At 34.5% G+C, this 26,500-nt stretch overlaps 1 protein-coding gene across 1 annotated transcript in view; it reads right to left on the reverse strand.

The window, feature by feature from the left end:
- LRRIQ3 (leucine rich repeats and IQ motif containing 3) overlaps window positions 1-26,500 on the reverse strand; it is a 234,601-nt gene that overhangs the window by 95,562 nt on the left and 112,539 nt on the right. The window contains exon 6 of the mRNA XM_060005966.1: window positions 22,162-22,318. Within this exon, the coding sequence (XP_059861949.1) occupies window positions 22,162-22,318 (157 nt within the window). The remainder of the gene's footprint in view (window positions 1-22,161; window positions 22,319-26,500) is intronic.

Here is a 26,500-nt window from a genome sequence, read left to right on the forward strand (position 1 = left end):
GAGAAGATCCAAAGAATTTCCAGATGTGCTTACACTACTGTGAAAGAAGAAAGTTTTCACTATTCCTGTCAGATAGATTTGGTAACTGCTATGGGGCCAGTGACAACTCTGCTTCTTACTCCCCTTTTCCAAATGGGAAATTTTAATTATGGTTATTCTGTTTCTATGCCACCTTATATACTGTGTATGTGGAGGGCATATTTTATATTTTAACTTATAGGTTGCTAGATCATGAAATGTTACCTTTTTTTTTTTTTTTTTTAGGTGAAGAAGACTGGACATCCACTAGTATAACAACTGAAATTAAGCTTCACTGAGAGTAATAAAATATTCAATTTCATTGATTTCTGCTCTAGTTTTCACTAATTTTTTTCTGATTTGGATTTAAGTTGCTCTTCCTTTTTTCTCTTTTTTCTAAAGTGGAAGCTTAGATTATTGCCCTTAGATCTTTCTTCTTTTCTAATATATGCATTCAATGCTATAAATTTCCAAGAACTTCTCTCGCTGTATCCAACAGATTTTGATAAGTTGTTTTAATTTTCAGTTAGTTCAAAATATTTTAAATTTCTCTTGAGATTTCTTTGACCCATGTGTCATTTGGAAGTTTTAGAAGTTGATTAATCTCTAAGTAATTTGGGATTTTCCAGCTATACTGTTACTGCTATCTAGTTTCATTCCATTATGGTCTGAGAAAAGATGTTGTATGATTTATGTTCTTATAAAAGTGTTAAGGTATGTTTTATGGCCCAGAATGTGGCCTATTTAGGTGAATGTTCCATGTGAGCTTAAGATGAATGTGGATTCTGCTGTTGCTACAAGAAGTAGATGTCCATTTTATCCAGTTGATTGATGACACTGAGTTCAACGATGTCCTTACTGATTTTTTGCAGGCTGGATCTGCCCATTTCTGATAGACAGTTGTTGAAGTCTCCAACTATAATAGTGGATTCATCTATTTCTCCTTGGAGTTCTACCAGTTTTTGCCTCACATATTTTTGACATTCTTTTTTTTAGTTGCCTACATATTAAGGATTGTCATAACACCTTGGAGAATACACATTTTTACTGTTGTGTAATGCTCCTCTTTATTCCTGATAACTTTCCTTGTTCTGACGTCTGCTGTGTCTGAAATTAATATAGCCATTTCCATTTCCTTTTGATTAGTGTTAGCATGGTATATCCTTCCCCAACCATTTATTTTTAATCTATGTGTCTTTAATAATTAAAGTGAGTTTCTTATATACAACATGTAGTTGGATATTTATTCAAAGTGATTATTGTATAGTCAGATTAATATCTATCTTATTTGTTTCTATTTTCCATTTCTTCTGTTCTTTGTTCTTATTTTTGTCTTCTATACTACCTCTGATCTTTGTAGTTTTAATAGAGCATTTTATATGATTCCATTTTCTCTCGTTTCTTAGCATATTAGTTAATGCGTTTTTTAAAACTTTTCTTTTTGTGTGGTACACGGGCCTCTCACTGTTGTGGCCTCTCCCATAGCGGAGCACAGGCTCCGGATGCACAGGCTCAGCAGCCATGGCTCACAGGCCTGGCCGCTCCACGGCATGTGGGATCTTCCCAGACCGGGGCACGAACCCGTGTCCCCTGCATCGGCAGGCGGACTCTCAACCACTGCGCCACCAGGGAAGCCCTTTAAAACATTTTTAATCATTGCCCTACAGTTTGCAATATAAATTTCCAACTCATCCAAGTCCCCTTTTAAATAACACTATACAGCTTCACAGGTAGCATGAGGGCCTTTTAATAATAAAATAGTCCTAATTTTTCCCTCTTGTGATTTGTATCACTACTGTCATTAGTTAGACTTATATATAAGCAGCCATAAGTGAATATATATGTATATAAGCTTACATCATTGAATACATTATTGCTATTGTTATTTTGAACAAAGCGTTATTTGTTAGATCAATTAAGGAAAAGAAAAACTAAAAATTTTAATTACCTCCACTTATTCCTTCTCTGATGCTCTTTCCTTTTTTATGCAGATCTAAGTTTCTGATTTATATAATTTTCCTTCTCTTTAAAGAACTTCTTTTAAAATTTCCTGTAAGTCAGATCTGCTGGCAACAAATTTCCTCAACTTCTGTCTGTGAGTCTCTATCTCTCCTTCACTTTAGAAGGATAATTTCCCAAGGATCAGAATTTTAGGTTGGTGGGTTCCTTCTCTCAACACTTTCCACCCATTATCTAACAGTTTACATGGTTTCTTAGGAGAAGGCAGATGTAATTCTTGTCTTTGCTCTTCTATAAATGAGGCATTTTTTGGCTTCTTTCAGGATTTTTTCTTTATCTGTGATTTTCTGTAGTTTGAAACAATATGCCTAAGTGTAGCTTTTTCTTCATTTATCCTGCTTGGTGTTCTCTGAGCTTTCTGGATCTGTGGTTTGATATCTGACATTAATTTGGGGAACTTCTCTGCCATTCTTGTGTCAGGTATTTCTGTCTCTTCTCTGTCTTCTCTTTCTGGTATTCCCATTATGTGTGTTACAGTTCTTAGATATTCTGTTATAAGTTTTTCTAATTCTTTTTTTCCAGTTTTTTGGTTTGGTTTTTCATTTTGAATGTTTTATTGAGATATCCCCAAACTCAGAGATTCTTTCCTCAGTGTTCAGTTCACTAATAAGCCCACTAAAGGCAGCCATACTTTCTGTATGGTGTTTTTTATTTTTTTTTTTAATCTCTAATATTAGTTTTTGGTTCTTTAATGGAATTTCCATCTCTCTGTTTACATTAGCCACCTGTTCTTTCAAGCTGTCAACTTTATACATTAGATCCCTCAGCATATTAATCATAGTTGTTTAAAATTTCTGGTCTGATAATTACATCTCTGCCACATCTTAGTCTGGTTCTGATGCTTGTCCTGTCTTTTCAAGTTCTGTATTTCGCCTATTAGTATGACTTGTAATTTTTTCTTGATGGCAGGTATGATGTACTAGATTAAAGAAACTTCCATAAATAGGCTTTTAATAATGTAGTGGTAAGATATGGGTAGAGGGGAAGCATTGTGTAGTCCCATGATTAGGTTTCAGTCTTTCAGGGAGCTTGTGCCTCTGGACTGCAAACCCCACACATGCTTCTCAGACTCTCCCTCCCTTAGGTAGGACTGGATGATTAGAGTGGGCTGGAGTTGGGTATTTCTCTTCCCCTAGGTCAGTTAGTCTCTGATAAAGTCCCAGCAGGTTAGGCTCTGGTTAACTGCTTTCTGCTGAGGACAAACCTTGTTAAGAAGAACAGAATGCTCTGGCCTATTTCAAAATGGTTCCTTTTCCCTTCTCCCTGCTTGAAGCACATGGAGATTTTTCTCACATATTTACAGGAGGTAAACTTACAAAAGAGTGGGTATGAGACCCACTCCCCATCCCCCCCCCCCCGCCTCCCACCAGCAACTGGGTCACCCTGGAGATTTTATTACTCAGACTTGTCCACATTGAGCCTCCAGGAATTCATCAATTACAATTCAGTTTGTCTACTACAGCATTGGTTCAAACAGTGGTTTCAGTTCGTGGGTTTCTGCTCTGGTAAGTGTGGCTCTCTGTATTTACCTGTCAGTCTCTCAATTTTTGGTGGCAGTGTTTTGTCTGTGACCTTACTTCTCTCACAAATCAAAGAGGGGTTGACTTTTCAGTTTTTTCAGTTTTTTAGTTGTTGTTAGGATGGAGTGGCAAATTTCAAGCTTCTTCCGAGCTGGACCAGAAATGAACAAGTGGTGACTTATTCAAGATAGGAATTTATTTCCACCTTACATGAATATCCAACTGTAAGAAGTCCAGAACTAGTATGACAATTTGCTTCAATCTAGGATACTTCCAGCTTTCCACTCCACCACCCTAACTGTACCTTCATTCTAATGGTCTAATATGGAATTCCAGCCATGATATACATGTTCCAAGTAACAGGATTGGAGGAAGGCAGAGAAAAGAGACAACAAAGGCATTACCAACTGTTTTAGTGAAATTTCCTGGAATCAGCCACATCATACTTCCACTCATGACATGGTGTGGTATGGTAAACTGAATAATGGCCTTCCTAGATGTCTGCACCCTAATCCCCAAAACCCTGTGAATGTTACCGTATATGTTAGTCTACTCAGGCTGACATAACAAAATACTATAGACTGGATGGCTTAAACAACAAAAATTTGTTTTCTCAAAGTTCTGAAAGCTGAAAGTCTAGGATCAAATGCTAGCTGATTTGATTTCTGGTGAGTGTTTTCTTCCTGGCTTGCAGTGAGCCAGCCCCCTTTTCTCTGTGTCATCACATGGCCTTTCCTTGGTGCATGCATGGAATGGAAGGTAGGGGGAGAGAATACATTCTCCGGTGTCTATTTTTATAAAGACACTAATCCTGTCAGATCAGTGCCTCACCCTTATGACCTTTTTTAAACTTAATTATTTCCTTAAAGTTCCATCTCCAAATATAACCACACACACTGGGCATTAGGGCTTTAATTAGGGTGCAGGAAGACACAAATACTCAGTCCATAAGACATTGATAAAAAGGGTTCACAAATGTGATTAAGGATCTTGAGATCAGTTGATTATCTGGGGGAAGGAGAGTATATGATTTAATCACAAGAGTCCTTATAAGAGGGGGCCAGGCGATCAGAGAGGAAGTAGGAGCTGTATCAATGGAAGCAAGGAGTTGGAGTGATGTGAGATAAAGGTTATAAGCCATGTACGGCAGGCAGTTTGAAGAAACTAGAAAAGGCAAAATAATGGATGATCCTCTAGTGCCTCCAGAAAGAACCAGCCCTGCCAACACTTTGATTTTAGTAAAACTAATTTCAGATTCCTAGTCTCTAGAACTGTAAGATAATAAATTTGTGTTGTTTTATGTTACCAAATTTGTGATAATTTGTTACAACAGCAATAAAAAACTAATATACATGGCAACATATACTTTCAGGAAAAGTTGGGAAATGTAGATTATTTGAAGCAGCTAAAATATGGGAGTTCTATCACTGAGGAAGAAAGATAGAAAAGATATTGGGGAGCAACCATCACTCACTGCCACACCCAGAGATGCTGAAATTTTAGCTGAATATAGCAGTGGCATAGCCTTTAGGTTTTTCTCCTTTGGCAGAGGTTTGTGTTCTGTGTTTAGGAAGGATATATGAGAATGTTTGAAATTGTTCTTCAATATTCATTAAAACCTTCCTGTACAATGAAAGAATGCCATGCTTTAGCTGGGCATGTGTCTGGTCAGAATGAGACTATATTTTTTAGCCTCCTGTAGCCATACACCTAATTTGTAGTCCACCAGATGTAAGCAGAATATTGAGTGTCGGCTTCCAAGAACTTCCCACAAAGTGAACACAACCCCTTTGCTCCCTCCTCCTTTATCCCCGCTTCTTTCCTTCTAGTTACACTGAAGATCTAATGCCTGGAGCTGGAAAAGCCATCATGGACCATAAAATGACCCTGGGGATAGATGCCATGCATGGTGGGGCAACAGGGTAGAAAGAGTTAAGGACTCTGAGAATGTTTTGATGCAAAGCTGGTATACCAGCCATGCACTATCTCCAGATTTTTATGTGAGAGAAAAACAAATTTCTGTTTTAAGTCACTGTCATTAGGGGTCAATTACTCCCAATTTTAACTAATGCTCTCCCTTCCTTCTCTTTTAATACTCTCATAGAACTTTTCACTTTACTTTGCACTAGTTTTCTCTAGATACACACCCATGACATGTAGGACAAAAGTCTGCCTTTAAAATATAACACTGGTGCAGTCACTTAAAGATGCATGTCTTGTGAACTATTATAAGTAAGAGATTTAGAAGGAATCTCATTAATTAAATATATGATGTCTAGATAAGTCTCATGAGCAACTAACACTAGGCTCAAAATTTCTAGGTAATTAGTAAGAATGCATCTTTATGTAGACAGCAAATACACTCTAAAATTATAGCCATGTGTAACTACATTACAGCCACATAAGACATGGCATACAAAAAATTAGAAATACATTTAGGTCATTACTACTAATAGGTTTATATAAAGCATACCTAATTCAAGTGTTCCTTTATCATTATGTAGTTTCATTTAAAAACAAATGACAAAATTGCATCTGATAGAGTTGATGTTTAACACAGGCTCTCAAATTTTTGGTTACAGGATTCCTTTATACTCTAAAAAATTATAAGACCCTCAAAGAGCTTTTGTTTATGTGTTTATATCTTTCAATATTTACTGTATTAGAATATTCAATATTTACTGTATTAGAAATTAGAATATTCAATATTTACTGTATTAGAAATTAAAATTAGAAATTATGTGTTTATATCTTTCAATATTTACTGTATTAGAAATTAAAATTAGAAATTATGTGTTTATATCTTTCAATATTTACTGTATTAGAAATTAAAATTTAAACATTATAAATGTTTAAAATATTTATTAATTTATTTTGAAATAGGAATAGCAAATCTGTTCCATGTTCACAGAAGTTATACAATTTTATAAAACAGAACTATATTTCAAAAAGTAAAAAGATTGGGAGCATTTTACATTTTTGCAAATGTATTTAATTTCTGGCTTAGTAGAAGGCAAGTTTTCACATTTGCTTATACAATCAATCTCCCACAAGTCATGAAGTCTCTGGGAAAGCTTCATGATATAAGAGAATGAGACTGAAAAAAAATTAATAATGCTTAGTGTTATTATTAAAATTATTTTGGCATTGGAGATAACCTTAAAGGATTTCAAACATCCACAGCAGTTCCTGGATTACACTTTAAGAACCAGTATTGTACAGAATAGCTATAAAAAACCACCTCACAAATAGAACTTATTATAAGAAGGCCCGTCAAAATGTACAAAAATACTCATAACTGTAAGGGAATACAATTTGGAGATTATATCAAGGTGACAGAGTAGATTCTAAAAATAACTGTTTTCCACAATTTCTCTTGGGTCAGGAGAAAGGGAGAAAAAGGAAAGAATATTTAGAAAATAATGAAAATAAGAGTACCTAAATGCATAAAGCAAACATTAACAAAGATAAAGGGAGAAATTGACAGTAAAACAATAATATTAGGGGATTTTAACACCCTATTTACATCAATGGACAGATCATCCAGACAGAAAATCAATAAGGCAAGAATTGCTTTAAACAACACATTAGATCAATGGACTTCATGGATGTGTATGGAACATTCCATCCAAAAGCATCAGAATACACATTTTTTCAGGTGCACATGGAACATTCCCCAGGATAGATCACATTCTAGAATGCAAAACAAAGCTCGATAATTTTAAGAGGATTGAAATCATATCAAGCATCTTTTCTGACCATAATGCTATGAGATTAGAAATTAACTACAAGAAATTAACTACAAGAAAAAAGCTTCAAAAAAGACAAACACATGGAGACTAAACAATATTCTCTAAACAACCAATGGGTTACTGAAGAAAGCACAGAGGAAATAAAAAAATACCTGGAGAAAAATAAAAAAGGAAACATGATGATCACAAATCTGTGGGACACAGCAAAAACAGTTCTAACAAGGAAGTTTACAGCAATATAAGCTTACCTCAGGAAACAAGAAAAATCTTAAATAAACAATCTAAACCTACACCTAAAGGAACCAGTTAGAGAAGAACAAAGCCCAGAGTTAGTAGAAGGAAAGAAAAAAAATAAAGATCAGAAATAAATGAAAGAGAGACTAAAAACATAGAAAAGATAAATGAAACTAAGAGCTGTTTCTTTGAAAAGATAAACAAAATTGATAAATCTTCAGTTAGACTCAACAACAAAAAAAGAGAGGGAGGGTCCAAATAAATAAAATTAAAAATGAAAAAAGAAGTTAAAATCTACACCACAGAAATACAAAGGATCACAAGATACTACTATGCACAATTATACACTAATAAATTGGACAACCTATAAGAAATGTACCAATTCCTGGAAATGTAGAAATACAAAGGATCACAAGATATGACTATGCACCATTATACACTAATAAAATGGACAACCTATAAGAAATGTACCAATTCCTAGAAATGTACAATCTTCTAAGACTGAATCTATAAGAAGTAGAAAACATGAATAAACCAATTATCAGTAATAAAATTGAATCAGTAATAAAAAAAAAATCTCCCAACAAACAAAAGTCCAGAACCAGAAATCTTCACAGGTGAATTCCACCAAACATTTAAAGAAGAGTTAACACCTATCCTTCTATAACTATTCCAAAATATTGTAGAGGAAGGAATGCTTCTGAACCCATTCTATGATACCAGCATCATCCTGATACCAAAACCAGACAAAGACACCAAAAAAAAGTAAAGTAGAGGCCAATATCATTGATGAACAAAGATGGAAAAATCCTAAACAAAATGTTACCAAACTAAACTAAACAACATTAAAAAGATTACAGACCATGATCAAGTGGGATTTATCCCAGGGTTGCAAGGATGACTCAATATTCACAAATCAATCAATGTGATACACCACATTAACAAATTGAAGAACAAAAATCACATAATCATCTCAATTGATACAGAAAAAGCTTTTGACAAAATTCAATATCCATTTATGATAAAAACTTTCAATGAAGTGGGTATAAAGGAAACATTCCTCAACATAATAAAGGGCATATATGACAAGCCTACAGCTAACATCATACTCAACAGTGAAAAGCTGAAAGCATTTCCTCTAAAAAGAGGGAAAAGACAAGGATGCCCACTCCCATCACTTTTATGCAACATAGTACTTGAATAAGTACGAGTTATAGCAATCAGACAAGAAAAATAAATAAATAAAAGTAATCCAAATTGGAAAGGAATAAATAAAACAGTGGCTGTGTGCATATAACATGATACAGTAGAGAGAAAATCCCAAAGATGCCACAAACAAAAACTATTAGAGGGCTTCCCTGGTGGCACAGTGGTTGAGAGTCTGCGTGCCAATGCAGGGGACATGGGTTTGTGCCCCAGTCCAGAAAGATCCCACATGCCGTGGAGCAGCTAGGCCCGTAAGCCATGGCCACTGAGCCTGTGCATCCGGAGCCTGTGCTCCGCAACAGGAGAGGCCACAACAGTGAGAGGCCCGCGTACAGCAAAAGAAAAAAAAAAAAAAAAAACTATTAGAATTCATCAATGAATTAGTAAAGTTGAAGGATACATAACTAGTATACAGAAATCTGTTACATTTCTATACACTAACAGTAATCTATCAGAAAGAGAAATTAAGAAAACAATTCCATTTCCAATTACATCAAAAATGATAAAATACCTAGGAATAAATCTATACAAACTTGATAAATTGTAAGACTCTGATGAAAGAAACTGAAGATAATACAAACAAATGAAAGATATACCTTGTTCATAGATTGGAAAAATTCATATTGTTAAAATGATCATACTACCCAAAGCAATCTACAGATTGAATGCAATTCCTATCAAAATATCCATGGCATTTTTCACTAAACTGAAAAAAAATTCTAAAATTTGTATGGAAATACAAAAGACCCTGGGTAGCCAAAACAATCTTGAGGAAGAAGATCAAAGCTGGAGGTGTCACACACACTGATTTCAACCTATACTACAAATCTACAGTAATCAAAACAGTATGGTTCTGGCACAAAAAAAAAAAAAAAAAAACTTATAGGTCAATGGGATAGAATAGAGAGCTCTGAAATGAACCTATACTTTATGGTCAATTAACTAAAACAAAGGAGGCAAGAATATACAATGGGGAAAAAAAACCTCTTCAATGAATGGTGTTTGGAAAAGTAGAGAGCTACATGCAAAATAATCAAACTAGACTACTTTCTCAATCTATATACAAAAATAAAATCAAAATTGATTAAAGACTTAAATATAAGACCTGAAAACTTGTAGGAATAAAAATCCTACAAGAAATTATAATCAGTATGCTCTTTGACATTGGACTTAGGAATGCTTTTTTGGCTATGCCTCCTCAGGCAAGGGAAACAGAAACAAAAATAAACAAATGGGACTACAGCAAACTAAAAAGTTTTTGCCCAGCAAAGGAAACTGTTAATAAAATGAAAAGGCTGCCTACTAGATAGGAAAAATATTTGCAAATGATATATCTAATAAGGGATTAGTATCAAAAATATACAAAGAACTCATACAACTCAACATCAAAAAACAAATAACCCATTTTAAAAATGGGTAGAGGACTTGAACAGACATTTTTTCCAAGAAAGATATACAGATGGCCAACAGACACATAAAAAGATGTTCAACATCACTAATCACCACAAAAATGCAAACCAAAACCACAATGAAATATCACCTTGCAGTTGTCTAAACAGCTATTATCAAAAAGACAACAGATAACAAGTGTCGATGAGAATGTGGAGAAAAGGAAACCCTGATACACTGTTGGTGGAAATGTAAATTGGTACAGCTGCTATGGAAAAAGTAAAGTGGTTCCTCAAAAAATTAAAAATAGAACTGCCATACAATCCAGCAATTCCTCTCCTGGATATTTATGCAAAGAAAGTGAAAACACTAATTAGAAAAGATATATGCACCACTCTGTTCACTGCAGCATTATTTACAATAGCCAAGATATGGGAGAAACCTAAGTGTCCATTAATAGATGTATGGTTAAAGAAGATGTGATATCTATACATCTATATATAGATACACACACACAGAATGGATTATTACTCAGCCATAAAAAAGAACAATCTTGCCATTTGTGACATGGATGGACCTCTAGGGTTATATGCTAAGTGAAATAAGTCAGACAGAGAAAGACAAGTACTGTATGATTCCCCTTGTATGTGGAATCTAAAAAACAAAGTAAATGAACAAACACAACAAAACAGAAAAAGAGTTACAAATACAGAAAACAGGTGTTTGCCAGAGAGGAAGGGGATGTGAGGGGGAAAGAAAATAATGAAAATGAGACTACTATTCTCAAAACTATAGGATATAGTATTATCTTCACTGAAAGGTAAATAAAGGTATAATGTTGAATGTTCATTAGAAATCAGAAAAAAATTGAGAAAATTATGTATTCAAATAAATAAGTGTGAAAAATATCTTAAAAGTATATCTATAAAAATGCTGGAGGGCTTCCCTGGTGGTGCAGTGGTTGAGAGTCCGCCTGCCGATGCAGGGGTCGCGGATTCGTGCCCCGGTACGGGAAATCCAACATGCCGTGGAGCAGCTGGGCCCATGAGCCATGGCTGCTGAGCCTGCACGTCCGGAGCCTGTGCTCCGCAACGGGAGAGGCCACAACAGTGAGAGGCCCGCGTACCGCAAAAAAAAAAAAAAAAAAATGCTGGAAAGTCAGAAAGAGAAAATAAAGATAAACATGATACAAAGTAATAACTTTTAAATTATTTAGTTAAAAGAGACAATTTTAATTACATTCAAAATTTGTTTACTAAGGCTACTTAAGAATTCCTAAAATCTGAATCATATAATGATGAGAAATGACCAAATTTGTTGTCAAAGATTTACAAGTCTTTGACAATTTAAAAAGTCATATGAACTTGACAATTGCATGGGCAAGTCTCCTTAGTAAATATTCAAAAGATACCTAATTCCTATATTCCTGAAATTGTTTCAAAGCATAGGAAAAAAGAAAGTGTCTTAAGACAGACCACTGTCCTCAAAAAGCAGGCACCAAAAGAAAACAATACAACCTCACTCATTATTACAGAGGGTAAAATCTTAAAATAAGTATTAGCTATCCCAACTGAGTGATTCCCATTCAAACAAAAACACACAATGACTAAGGTCTGTTTTAAGAATGCAAGCACGGTTCAAAATAACAAGATATATTGATTTAATTCATTACCTTAGTATACTAGAAAAAAAAATGAAGACTCTCAATAGAATTAGAAAAGGCATGTAATAATGTTCAACAAATACTTGTGCTTTATATTTAATCCAACATCTCAGTACTAAGATACTTTCTTAACATGATGAAGAGTACCTACCAGAAATTTTGCAATATCATATTTCAAGATGAAATAATAGTGGTATTAGGATCAAAATCAGAAATAATACAAGAATTACAAGAATACCCATTTACCACCAATATTATTCTTGAATTTGAAATCTACTCAAGAAAACAAGAAAAATAGGAAAAAGTATGATTGTTGAAAAGGAAAAGTGATCATTTTCTAAAGAATACTTTGACAATCTAACAGAATAAACTGAAAAATCATTTCAAATAACAAGATAGTGACTAAAAAAATCAACACTAGTATTTATAAAAATACTAGTCTGAAATTATAATTTAAAAAAAATTCAAGTCTCAACATAAAATAATTGTTTTTATGTTTTGTTTTGTTTTGTTTTTTTACGCGGGGCCTTTCACTGCTGTGGCCTCTCCCGTTGCAGAGCACAGGTTCCGGGCGCGCAGGCTCAACGGCCATGGCTCACGGGCCCAGCCGCTCCGCGGCATGTGGGATCTTCCCGAACCAGGGCACGAACCCGCGTCCCCTGCATTGGCAGGCGGACTCTCAACCACTGTGCCACCAGGGAAGCCCTGTTTTTATGTTTTACGTATTATTTTTGGAATAATCTTAAATGTGCAAGAGCTACGTGAATAATACTACACAACCTCAGTGAAAATCATAGAAATAACTGAATAAATAGAAATATATACAAAGGTCCTTAAGCAAATGACTCAACATTATAACATGTCTATTCTCCCATAATCACTTTCTAAATACAGTGCCATTAAAATAAATACCTTTTAATACACAAAATGATTTTAAACTTCATTTGAATAAATAAAACACAAAAATAGCCAATAATAATGAAAATTGGTTTGCCTTATCACAAATCAACATCATATAGCTAAAATATTAAAATGATGTTGTTTTCGAATAATTAGATACAAGGAGATTATCATGTGATAAATGTACTATTTTAAATACCTGGTAGAATAATAATTAACAAATGGTGTTGGAATAATTTACTATATACAAAAATACAAAGTTTTTTTCTGTTCCTCTAAAATTAATTATTTTTTTTAAAAAAATTGAAGTACAGTTAATTTATAATATGTTAGTTTAAGGTGTGGATCATAGTGATTCAGTATTTTTGCAGATTATACTTCATTATAGGTTATTAAAAGATAATGGGTATAATTCCCTGTGCTAAATAGTATATCTTTATTGCTTATCTATTTTATATATAGTAGTCTGTATCTGTTAATCCCATACCCCTAATTTGTCCCTCTCCCTTTCCCCTTCTCCCCTCTGGTAACCACAAATTTGTCTTTTATATGGTGAGTCTATTTCTGTTTTCATATACTTCAATTTCTATTATTTTTCAGATTTCACATATAAGTGATATTATATAATATTTGTATTTCTCTGTCTGACAGTTCACTAAGCATAATATTCTCTAGGTCCATCCACATTGCTGCAAATGGCAGTATTTCATTCAAATATGTAGTTTTATCCTTACTACAACCCCAAACTAAAATAATTTCCAAGTGGAATGATATATAAAAGTAAAAATATAAAAACATAAAAATGTCAGAATAAAATAACTCATCTTTTTATAAGCCTAGAGCTGTGAAGAACATTTTTTAGCATTCTATGAAGAATAGACACCCCAAATACTCACTGGTTTTACCACATTAGAATTAGTTTTCTGAACAGCAAAAGACACTATAGATAAAGCTAATACACAAGTGATAAACTGGAAAGAACATATGATAAGGGAAAATTTCACTGAAATTGTCCCTTCCAAGTTAAATGGAGTAAAATTCTATATAGCAAGTCCATACCAATAGAACAATGAACAAAGGATATGAACAAATAAAGAAAAAGAAAATAAACAAAAGCAAGTACAGAATAAAAGTGGTCAACATAAAAAAGTTATCTTTTATTAATGATAAGTATGATGTAAGTTAAATCTGCATGTTTCTTAATAAAACTATGTTAGCTTATTTGTTTAGACATTCCCAAAGGAGTTTAAGTTTTACAAATCAAAATCATTTAACTTTTACAAATTTTTAAAATTCATTATCAAATTTTGACATAAGAGGGAAGAGCAAATGAACCATGGGATGTCATTTAGAAGGGAAAATTAATAACTTGGAGCAAAATGGAAAGAGAAATTACAGTAATAGGTCAGGAGCTTACAAGGAGGGGGGCCTACAGCAAATTTATTTTATTTCTAGGCAAGGAGAAGAATAAGCAAAAGGACAGCTATCTGGAAATGTGCAATAGGGATATGGTTTCAGAAGCACAGAATGAAAACCATGATCATGCCAGAAAACCTGTCTTAAAAAGGAGTGGCAAAGTGCCTACAGTCTGGAAAATGAGGCAGGACAGAAGGACATAAATTTGATCCAGTTTTCTTCCTGTTATAAAATCAGTCTTCACCTCTGAGTCAGTTGCCCAAAAAGACTGAGAAACTTTGAATATTGAAGAGAGCTAAGCTGAAGGGTACCAGGTAGATTTCCAGTCTCTGCATGAAATAATTCAGGCAGGAATACTCCTTGTAGTCCTTGGAAATGTAGACACAATATCTTTATACACAGAGTAAAAGATAACTTCCACATTGTGTATTTTAACAAAAAAAGTTCTGTGGTTACAGTGCCAGTTGTCCTCTAACTGGTTCTAAAATGTCAGGATAGCATGCAGATATATGAGTGTTCTGGGTGAACAGCTGAGATGGAACTATGATTACAAAAAACATATGTTTCAATAAAGGAAAAATGGACACTTTATTGAATAATATTAAGAATAAAGGAATTTTTACTTACATTTGTATTTATATTTGTCTTGTGACCCCTAGGAGAGAGTCAGTGTATCGTAAGTTACTGATATTACAGCTCTTAGGTATGTGCATGGGACCAACAGAATTGGTTTTGCAAGATGTTAAAAGATGCCAAGAAAGTTACCATCTGGCATAATTTATAAGTATCTCCCTTATGATTTTTTTTTTTTTTTTCGGTACGTGGGCCTCTCACTGTTGCGGCCTCTCCCATTGCGGAGCACAGGCTCTGGACGCGCAGGCTCAGCGGCCATGGCTCACGGGCCTAGCCTCTCCGCAGCATGTGGGATCTTCCCAGACCGGGGCACGAACCTGTGTCCCCTGCATCGGCAGGCGGACTCTCAACCACTGCGCCACCAGGGGAGCCCCTCCCTTATAATTTTTTTTCCTAATTTCTATCTATTTCAGGTTTAAGTCACGTAATTTTCCTTTATTCACCTCAATTCACAAAGTATTTGTTGAAAGGTACTATGAGAACTTCATAGTTCCTGTCCCTATGCCTTTCCCACATGTGTTATGCTATAAGATAAGTTGTCTGCTCAATTCTCTCATTTTCCTAGTGATCTCTCTGTTGACCTTGGCAACCCTCACAGTTGAACAACTCAGATTATGTATTAATCTAGCATCCACTTGCTGCTTTTTAAAAATAATTCTGAAATTGCTTGGTTATAAAAATTTTCTTATCCATATCTATGGAGTCAAGCATAATATATGGTGTCACAGGTTTTTCCAGAAAGGAGATACCAAGACATTTAAGTGTGCAAAAGGTTTATTGGGAAGTAATACTCTTTAAAGGAAAACGGAGGAAGTGGATTAAGCAGGGAGAGTCAAGTTTCTGCCAACCGACCAGGAGCTCTGAAGCAAAGTCTGTCTCTATCTGAAGGTCCAACAATGAGTAATAATGGCCAGGCCCTTGTAACACTGCCTTACTTAGTAATTGCCTGAAGGCTGCCTAGAGAATAGTGTGACCTCGACTTGAAAGCAGAGGTGGACCCTGAACAATCTAACAGCTGGAGCTGTCAGCTAGCCACACTCCTTGCATCTGAGCAGCCACAAATGGTGTCTAATATTACCCTTGTATGCCTCTGTCCTAATCTTATTCATTTAGCTCCAAGTTTTCTCCTTGCAGTCTCAGTAAAATCTTTGATTAAAGGGGACAGGCTTTACTTATTTTATTTTTACTGCCAGTGACAAGCAGGGGACCTGATATTTAGAAAGCACCTAGTAAACATCTGCGAAATTTTATTAAATGGATAAAGTTAGCCCATTATGTGTTGATTAAGTCAAAAAGCTACAGCTTCACTTTTAAGTCATCAGTTTTGCTTCTTTGGACCCCAAAACATAGGTGAATTAAACTTAAATTAAATTACCCTTAGCACCTGCCAGCCCTTAGTGACTCTTCTGATAAATATCTCATACTTCTACCTGACCCTAAAAGCCATTATTTCCCATAAGTCTGAATACTCAGGACAACTCCAGCTCCTTTGATCAGATCCTTAGATGTAGGCAACTGACTAAACTGTATTTGAATTTGTATACTCCTTTCAGTTCCATACTTTATATAATCAGTCCCTACCTAGTAAGTTATTCCTATTTCTTTCCCCTCTCCCTACAAGTTCCAGCATAGGAATTGTTTTATGGCAATCTTCAAGGCCTTAGAATTTGTTACAGTGCTAAGGACACTCTAAATATTCAAAAAAATACCCATTTGAAATGAACTGTATTGCTGATGGGGCCTGAAAATGACTGTTAGGCAATAACAAAGAGCGTGTAAGAATGTCATTACAAAGCTTTTTTCTTAAGACTTTCCTAAGTTAGTACAACATCCCAGAAACTCATTGATAATAAAGGCCACTTTCCAGTGTAAGGAAAGACTCTTCACAAAACACTGAAGTTAAAAAAATGAAATATCTAACCGTAAGTTTCTTTTTAACTCTCCACATAATAAAATAAGGTGACCCATTCCACACCTCCTGAATCTGATATGAGATCAATGCTCACAATACTTTCTTAGTATCATCTACTGTTAAACTAAACAGAGAAGAGGGAAAAAGTCGTTTCATTATTTTTTGGCTTCTAAAACTATGGAGCTGATTATTCTTTCTCCCTGCCCCCCTATTTACCTGAATTCAAAGTAGGCACAAAAAACCCCAAACTCAAATATAATTAGTAACTTGGATTTGTAAAATTAATATTAGCACAACTTCACCCTGCCATGCAAGCTGTGCTCCACACAACTCCAGGGAATGTCATCCACACAGACTGTGATGTAAATGCACTCATACAACGTGCAAAGCAGCAGCCCTGAGTAAGGTAAAGTCGTCTCGTTCCTCTCTTACTCACATAGGCCATGTGATTATAAATCATTACATTTTTTTAATAGTAAAAAGAGAACTATACCCCAGTAAAAGATATACAGATGGTAAGTAAACATCTGAAAAGATGTCATCATATGTCATTAAGGAATTGCAAATTAAAGCAACAATGAGATACTATTGCATACTTATTAGAATAGCCAAAACCTACTTACACTGACAGTACCAAATGCTGGTGAAAATGTGGAGCAACAAGAACCTCATTCATTGCTAGTGGGAATGCAAAATGGTACAACCACTTTGGAAGATAGTTTTGCAGTTATTTTTTTTTCAAAACTAAGCATCCTCCTACCATAAAATCCAGCAATCACGCGTCCTTGTATTTATCCAAACAAGTTGAAAATTTGTGTGCACACAAAAACCTGCACATGGATGTTTATACCCACTTTGTTCATAATTGCTAAAATTTGTAAGTAACCAAGATGTCATTCAATAGGTGAATGGATAAATAGATTGTTGTACCACCAGACAATGGAATATTCTTTAGTTCTAAAAAGCAATGAGTTAATAAGCCATGAAAAGACATGGAGAAAACTTAAATGCATATTACTAAGTGAAAGAAGCCAGTCTAAAAAGGCTACACATGCTACATATTATATTATTCCAACTATATGACATTCTGGAAAAGGAAAAACTATGGAGACAGTAAAAATATTATAGGTTGCCAAAGGTTAGGGGAAAATAAGGATGAATAGGCAGAACACAGAGGATTTTTAGGGCAGTGAAACTATTCTGTACAATATTGTAATGGTGGATATATGTCATTACGTATTTCTCAAAACCCATAGAAGGTACAACACCAAGAGTGAACCCTAATGTAAAGTGGACTTTGGGTGATAATGCTGTGTCAATGTAGGTTCTTTGATTGTAACAAATATACCATTGTGGTGCAGGATGTGGATAATGGATACTGTACATATGTGGGGACAGGGAGTAACATGGAGACTCTCTATACTTTCTGCTAATTTTGCTGTGAACCTAAAAGTGCTCTAAAAATAATGTTTATTAACTAAGAAAAGAGAATTGCTAATGTGGAATATAACATAAAATAGAGGTTCCTGAAGACAATATTTCTATATTTTTATTATAAAAAATGGAGATAAAATGTTTTTATCCACAATGCAAAATCTTTGTTTTTATTATATAAACAAAACATGATTTCTGATTAGAAAGAATATACAAAATTGTCAGAAAGAAAGGAATAATCACCTAACATTCTACCTCTTAAATAACCACTATTAACAGATTGATGATTGTGATTTTCATGTATTTTTAATGCATATGTGGTACAATTAAAAAGTTAATTTATATTTTTGAAACCTTATTAAAAATTATAATATATTAAAAGACAAACAGTTCCTCAGGTATGTATGTGTGTGTGTGTGTATATATATATGTATATATATATATATATATATATATATACATATATATATACACACACACCTTTAAGAAAATGTATTTAATAGTAATCAATGGAAAGGGTTCACAGGAGGATTATCTTCAAGTATATTTTGCTCTTTTTTGTTTTACAAAAATGGTATTCAACATGGAATGTATATAGTTCCATCCATATTAGTCATGAGAAAAATGTACCTTTGGAACCAAAGGAAAATCAATAAAAATATCTTAGAATTCAACCAAATCATCAGTTCTAAAGCAAATCTTACTTTAGTATAGATGACTGCCATATTATGTTTCCAGGAATTATAGAATGCCATAAAGGAGAACAAGATGTGAACAGTCAATGCACTAGAAGTGGTTCAATGTAAGAAATCTCTTCCAGAGAAATTGACTGGCTTGCCCTATGGATCTTTTTCCTCATTCTATTGATAACTAGGGAGAACATATGCACACTCTCCAGAAGATGAGTCATGATAAAGGGTGTGAAATTCCAGTATTAATGCTTCAAGGCAAGAGGGTGTTGCTCAAGTCCTAAGAAAAAATTAGATCATGATTCTAGGAGGTGGGCTGTCAAAGAAAACAGAGATCCACAACACATAGATTTGTTCTATCTTTCCATGAGGTTATAACAGTAAGGGTTCCTGGCCATCACTCTTTCTTACCTCTTAGATGCTTTCTTTCCTTCCTAACAACATATGACTAAACCAGCTTAAGGAAGCTTCAAATGTGAGGGTGTGGAGGCAAGAGGAAAGAGGGCAACTAATCTTCTCTGAGATAAATATATGGCAAATTTCTTTCCTCTTCTCTTAATCTCTGTCCTTTTGGCTATAATGAGTGTGACTTTCTTTCATACTATACCCCTTCTAAAATTCATGTTTGCAATATAGGAAATAACTATTCAAGATAAAAAAGCATGGGTAACAAAGAATATCTCATAGTCTAGCCCAGGTTACTAAAATCTTGCAATGGAATTTTAGACCAAAGCCTCAGTTAGGAACTGCTTTGTTTGCTATTACTCCCAGTACATATATTTTCCTTGGTAACTTTTGAGTAAAAGGATTGACTGTGCAAAAGCAGATTTCAAATAGCCTTGGGTGCCCCAGCAAAACCCATCATAATAGTATCTAGATTTCCCTAAAATCCCACATAGTAATAAACAAATGTCCCTAAAGTTTGATCTAATTGACCACCATAATTCTGTATTTATGTCAGTCTATTCAATAACAGAAGAAAAACCACCCTCTGACCAATATCTGTAAGCCATGGATAAATAATATCCCTAGCAATTGTTTTAGATCCTCAATGTCTTCTACTCCAATCCAGTTTTTTATCAGATTCTTTCATCATGGCTTCTAACTTTTGGTTCTGTATATCATTTACAGTTTATTTTTGCACCATTAATTCTGGATGTTTATATGGACTTCTGGCTTTGCACCACAGTATTTCCTAAATGAATGTGACTTGAACTCACTCCTCTGGTTCTTTCCATTTTAGATTACCATTAATATCAGAAATTTTAAGCCCTTGGGAGACCAAGCATATTTCATCCCCAAACAGGAGCAGATTCAGACCAACGATTGCTTTATCTAATTACTGAAACTCGAATTCCATTCTTGATTAAGCTTTACATTACTTTGCTCACAGTATCTTTCTCTAATGCACTCCCAGTATTAAATGCTGATATTTTCTCAACCCCTCCCCTTTCCCTACTCCCTAACTCTTTTAATGTTTTCTGGATCCTAGGTTCTCTTAGGTATTCTATAGTATTAACTGCTCTCACTATAGCTTCTAATAAATCAAGCTCCAAGTCACTAAAGACTAGACATGTGAGTAGTAAAAATAATAAAAGAATAATATATCAACTGAGTGAGCTGAAGAGAAGACTAAAAATGAGGCTAGCAGAAGATGGAATGACAATTATATATAGAAGAAATAGATTCAAAGATGAATCTTACAATGAAAAATTATTTCAGTTACTATAAGAAAGTTAGCTTTGAAGACTTCATAATGTTGTATGAATGGTAGCTATAAACAATGAAAAAAGCATAGGAAAATGTACATATTTATAGACTATGAAAGAATAATTTTTAATAAATGACATTAGTAGTGATGTGGTTAGTAGAATTACTAATATCAAAGAGCTTTAGAAAACTCCTTATAATTAATATATTTTAGCAAAAGATTTATAACATTCAAAATACTTCCAAAATCTTGAAATGGTATATTACATGTAACTTCATAAGTATTAAATAACATAACATTTATAATATATATTATTCCTATTTATGTATATATAATGGTCACTTGCCATGACACAACATATATACAAATATACATATATATGGATAGGTATATATACATCTACATTTATATATGGGTGTTGGCTATCAGTATATCCAAATTGGTTATCAGTATACAACATACCCATATCCAACTTGGATATCAGTATACATCAGTGAAAGTCTTCTCTAAATAAAGCTTATAAAAAGCAGGTGACATGCCTGAAATCAACATGTTTATATTCTACAAAGAGGGCAAAAGACACTTCACATAAACTTTATGGAGCATACTATCATCTGGAGTAAATTAATACAGTTGGCCCTGCATGCTAATGAGGAAAAAGTTTTGCATAAGATACATTTGCCTTTTAAACCTATGTTTTTATTCAATGGATAAATTTTGGTGGGATTTAAGGGCTTGAGGACATTACTGTACTATATCTAGAACATGTGTCCTCAATTACATTGAAATCAGACTAATGTCAGTCTGGACAGTTTGTATTCCCTTCTAATTATGTTCATGTAATGGAAACATTTGTAGCTCAGGCTATTCAGGTACAGGTGCAAATATGAAGGAGTTTACAGACAAACACAGTGCTTTATAAATTATAAAAAGTTCATTCCAGTTAATTATACTATAATGCCGAGTTTTCATTTTTACCATTACCTAATGGTAAAAGCAAAACAAAATTCTAAAAATAAAAAAGCACAAACTTTGGAGTGAGATGATCTCGAGTTAAGGCCTACCAATGTCACTTAACTGTTTGGCTTTTGGTAAGTTAATCAACCCCTATGAGCCTTAGTTTCCCTAATCATAAAAAAAGAGGTAAAAATACCTCTTACAGTATTGTGAAGAATATATTACATACCACATGCAAAATATCTAGCACAGTGCCTGGTACATAGTAGGTACTCAATAAATATACATTTCTTTCTATTTTTATTGTGTCCTTAAAGCAATAGATGATTTTGCACAAAATACTGAGTGAATATTATACTATATGTATAATTATCAGCCTTTAATAAACTAAATATTTCTTTATGTTTTCAGCTACTGAGAATATATTTTATATTACTATTAATAACTACTTCCAATAATTATTAAGAGAAAACACATATATAAAGCATAAATTATAAAATGGTTCTGTTAAGAGTGATTAATACACCACAAAAATTACATTTATTCTACATTATATGACTTTTATCACATCAAGAAAATCTCAAGCATAATATTAACAATGGAAGACATTTAAAAGAGATTAAAGAAATTATCACTAATAAAATATAAACTATAACTATAGTGTCTTAAAAATATTTCAAAGAAGAGTAATAAAATAATTATACTTACATGTTTCCAACATGCATGCTTTTCTGTTATATTGGTTCCAGGATGAAATAAGAGATCCTTAAAGAGCTTATCTTCAAATCCTTTGTGTTTGCAAATCCATTTTTTTTCACTTTCACTAATAGTTTTTTCCTGATGTTTTTTATACAAGAACAAGTGGCTGAATATAAAGTGGGGGGGGGGGAGAATGGTCATTTAGTTTTTTTGCAAAAAAAAAAAAGAAAACTACTTATGAGTTCACTTACATCTTGCAAAACATAGTGGTAAACTTAATGTAATATTTGTTTTCATATTATTACTATATAAAGCTAGGCATTAGGGCTGGCTCATCAACATTCATCAAGGGATGAATGAGTGCTGAGAAATCTCTGGGGACATGAATGCACAAACAATTCTGTAACTACATCTGGCTATGCATTTTATAATATAATGTCAGAGAGAACATGACTAAATTATCTATAGAAATATGTTAACAAATATAAACTCTTTTTATCTTTCTTCTCCAGTAAAGAAATAACTTATTTCCACCTAGGAAAACTACTTTACAGCAGTACTGTCCAAGAGAATATAATGCATGCCATAAAGTAACTTAAAATTTTCTATTAGCCACACTAAGAAAAAAGTAAAAAGAAATAGGTGAGATTAATTTTAATACATTTGACCCTTGAACAACACAAATGTGAACTGCGTGAGTTCACTTATATATGAATTTTTTTCAGTAAAAATAGTACTATACTATCTGTTATTGGTTGAACCCACCACACTGCGGAACCCGCAAGTACACAGGGACAAGTGTAAAGGACTAGAGCATCTGAAGATTTTGGTATCTGCAGCAGGTCCTGGAACCAATCTCTTGCAGATAGCAAGCGATGACTGTATTACGTTTTATTTAACCTAATGTATTCAAAATATTACTAGATAAATGGCATCAACAAACTAATATCACAATAGTAAAATACTAAATGTTAGCTCTGTAAGATCAAAAACAAGGGAAGGATAACATCTCTCACCCTATCTATTCAACATTGTACTCAAAGTCCTACTCAGTCCAATAAGGCAATAAGAAGAAAACCATATACCAATATAATCTTTGAATACAGATGCAAAAATTCTAAATGCTAATAAAAAGAATCCAGCAATGTAAGCAAAGAATAATAAGACTATGACCAAGTATTACAAAGCTCATTACATAAACAATTTAATGAAGAGAAAAATGTAAGAGTATATAAATGGATGAAGAAAGACATTGGATAAAATTCAGCAGCCAATCTTTATTTTAAATTTTTTGTAAGAGAGGATATCAAAGTAAACTACTTCAATATCATGAAGACAAATTACCAAAAACCAATAATATTCATTATATGTGATAAAAGAGCAAAATCATTTGAATTAAAATGATGAAACAGGTAGGAACTTTACTGTTACATTATTAAATAGCAAAGGAAAAACAAAAATGACCAAGGAAAGCAATTTTTCCCTTTCTCAGATTTTTAAAGTGGGCTCCACCTGTTCATTCCTTCATTCAGATATTTTCACTGATGATCTACAAATTAGTTAGGGTGAAATATATTGAGAATAAAACTTATACTGGTTCAAATAAGACAGAATTTTACTTTTCTCACATGCAGTCTACACTGGTGGAGCAGCGCTGCTCCATAAAATAATTCAATCTTGCCTCAGCATACTCAAAGACACTGTCATTAACCCACATGACTAATGCATTCCAGCCCATGGGAAGGGAAAGGCATGAAAACAAAGGGGGTATAGTTACCATTTAAGTATTTGAAGCAGCAGTTGTAGTCATTAATTCTGTTCACTTACAAATCTAACAAAAACATAGTCAGATGAACACATTTAGCTGCAAGTAAAATTGGTTAACAAAATCTCTAGTAGTTACTCAACTGCTAAAAGAAAAGAAAAGAATGGATTTTCAAGGAAAAAGTAGTATTTTGAAAATGACCACTATGTGCTCTCTGAAGAGAAGAAAGTCTGTAATACCATGAATGTTATATTCTCTAATAAGTAGAGTTAGATAATATAGAAATAAAACACTAAATATATAATAAGTGAATTGCTTTTCACATAGGCTGGATTGGGATAGTATTGCTAAGAGGAAACAAGCTATAGTGAGAATCTCAGAAAAACATTCTAGTAAAGCAAATGACAAGTACAAAAGGCCAGGTGGAAGTATGCTTAGGGAGGCAAGAACACACTTGGCATGTTTGAAGAACAGGAAGGTCACTGGGATGGACAGTTACTGCAGAGTTTTAAGCAGAAGAGTGGTTTTGAGATCAGAGAAGATCAAGATGGTGAAGTAGGAGGATGTGGAAATAACCTCTCCCCAACGAACACATCAAAAATACATCTACATGTGGAACAATCCTCACTGAAAAGTAAGCAGAGACTGGAAGAAATATTCCTGTACAACCAAAGCTGTGAGAAAGATCCCCACAGAATCAGGTAGGAAGGAAGAGATGTGATCAGGTCAGGACCTGTGCCCCTGGGAGGAGACTCAGAAGAAAAGAGATACTACACAGATGGAGACCCTCCCTGAGGAATGAGCAGTTTGAGCCACATATTGAGCACCCCAGCCCTGGGGTCCGACACTGGGAAGGCAAGCCCACTTGTCTGGTTCCAGGGCCGGTGGGACTAACAGCAGGGCTGTGGGAAGCCTGCTTGTGAGGAGTATGCACAAACTCCCTTGCTCCTGAAACAGTGCAGAGGGGGTGCATTGAGACTGCAGGGTGGCTGGCTGATTTCCTGGAACTGCCCTAGCCTGTGTACCAACCTAAGGAGAGTGGTCACTCATGATGCAGCTCCACACTGGGGAAAGGGCTCTGTGGCTGAGGGACAAAGGACACTCAGACACAAAGCAGCAACTGAGAAAAGCAGGGGCAACCATTACTGGTGCTCACACAAGCAGTGCATTGGAAACAGTCCAGGTCCCTGCCAAGGCCGGACCACCAGAGCTTATGCCCTAACCCACACCAAGCCCACATGCTAGCCACTCTTGCCCCATCATTGCTTCCCTCTGGGGTGAGAGTGCCGGTGCTGGGTGTGGGAAGAGCAAACATTTAATGGGAACAGACAGAGCCGGCTTGAACATGACCCCCAGGGCTTCTGCTCCAGCAGCTTGGGACAGGCCCCTTCCCCCAACAGGGTGGTGACAGCCACTGAGCAGAGGAAAAGCCCCAGCTCACTCATGGCTCTGGACCTAGCCACTCCTTCTCCAGCCCCACCTCCTACTAAGGTGATAGCTGCAAGCACACCTTGAGGAAAGATGTGACTAGTATTGTCAGATCTAGCTCTCCCATCAAGGCCACTGGGCACACACAGACTGTAGAGAAATGCTTCCACACAAGGACATTCTTTCAGGACTGTAATAAGTTACTGTTTCACCTAATTTCATAGAGACAGAGAAAGTTAAGCAAAATGAGAAGATAAAGGAATTTTGTTTCAATTGAAAAGGTAAGAGAAAACTCCTGAAAAACAACCAATGAAACAGAAAGAAATAATTTACCAGATAAAGAGCTCAAACCATTAGTAACAAGAATGCTAAATGAGAGAAAATTATAGATTAATAAAGTGCAAAATTTAACAAGGAACTAGAAATATAAAAAAAGAACCAATCAGAACTGGAGAATACAGTAACTGAAATGAAAAACAAACTAAAAGAAAAACCAACATTTGCATGATAGGGATCTGAGAAAAAGAGAGAAGAGAGTTGAAAATGTATTTGATGAAATTATGACTGAAAACTTCCCAAACATGAAGAAGGAAATAGATATCCAGGTACAGTAAGTACAGTGGGTCACAAACAAGATGAACCCAAACAGACCCACACTAGGACATATCATAATTAAAATGACAAAAGTTAAAGAGAGGATTCTAAAGGTAGCAAGACAAAAACAAAGTGTCATATACAAGGGAACCCTCAAAAATCAGCTGATAGCCTCATAAGGCTATCAGCTGATTTTTATGCAGAAAAAATTACAGGCCAGAAGGGAGTAGCATGATATATTCAAAGTGCTGAAAGGGGAAAACTGCAACCTAGGACACACTACCCAGCATGACTATCATTTAGAAGTGGAAAGATAACTTCTCAGACAAGCAAAAACATAAAGAGTTCATTAATACTAAACCTACCCTAAAAGAAATGTTAAAGAATCTTTTCTAAGTGGAAAAGAAAAGGCTATAACAAGAAGAAAGAATCTATAAAGGAAAAATCCCACTAGTTAAGACAAATACATAGTAAAGGATGAAAATCAACCACTTAAATAAGCTAGTACAAATATTTAAAAACAAAAAATTGTAAAATCAACTATCACTACAATAGTCAGTA

The sequence above is a fragment of the Delphinus delphis genome, chromosome 1 (genome assembly GCF_949987515.2).
Source record: "Delphinus delphis chromosome 1, mDelDel1.2, whole genome shotgun sequence".
In the NCBI taxonomy this organism is placed as follows: Eukaryota; Metazoa; Chordata; class Mammalia; order Artiodactyla; family Delphinidae; genus Delphinus; species Delphinus delphis.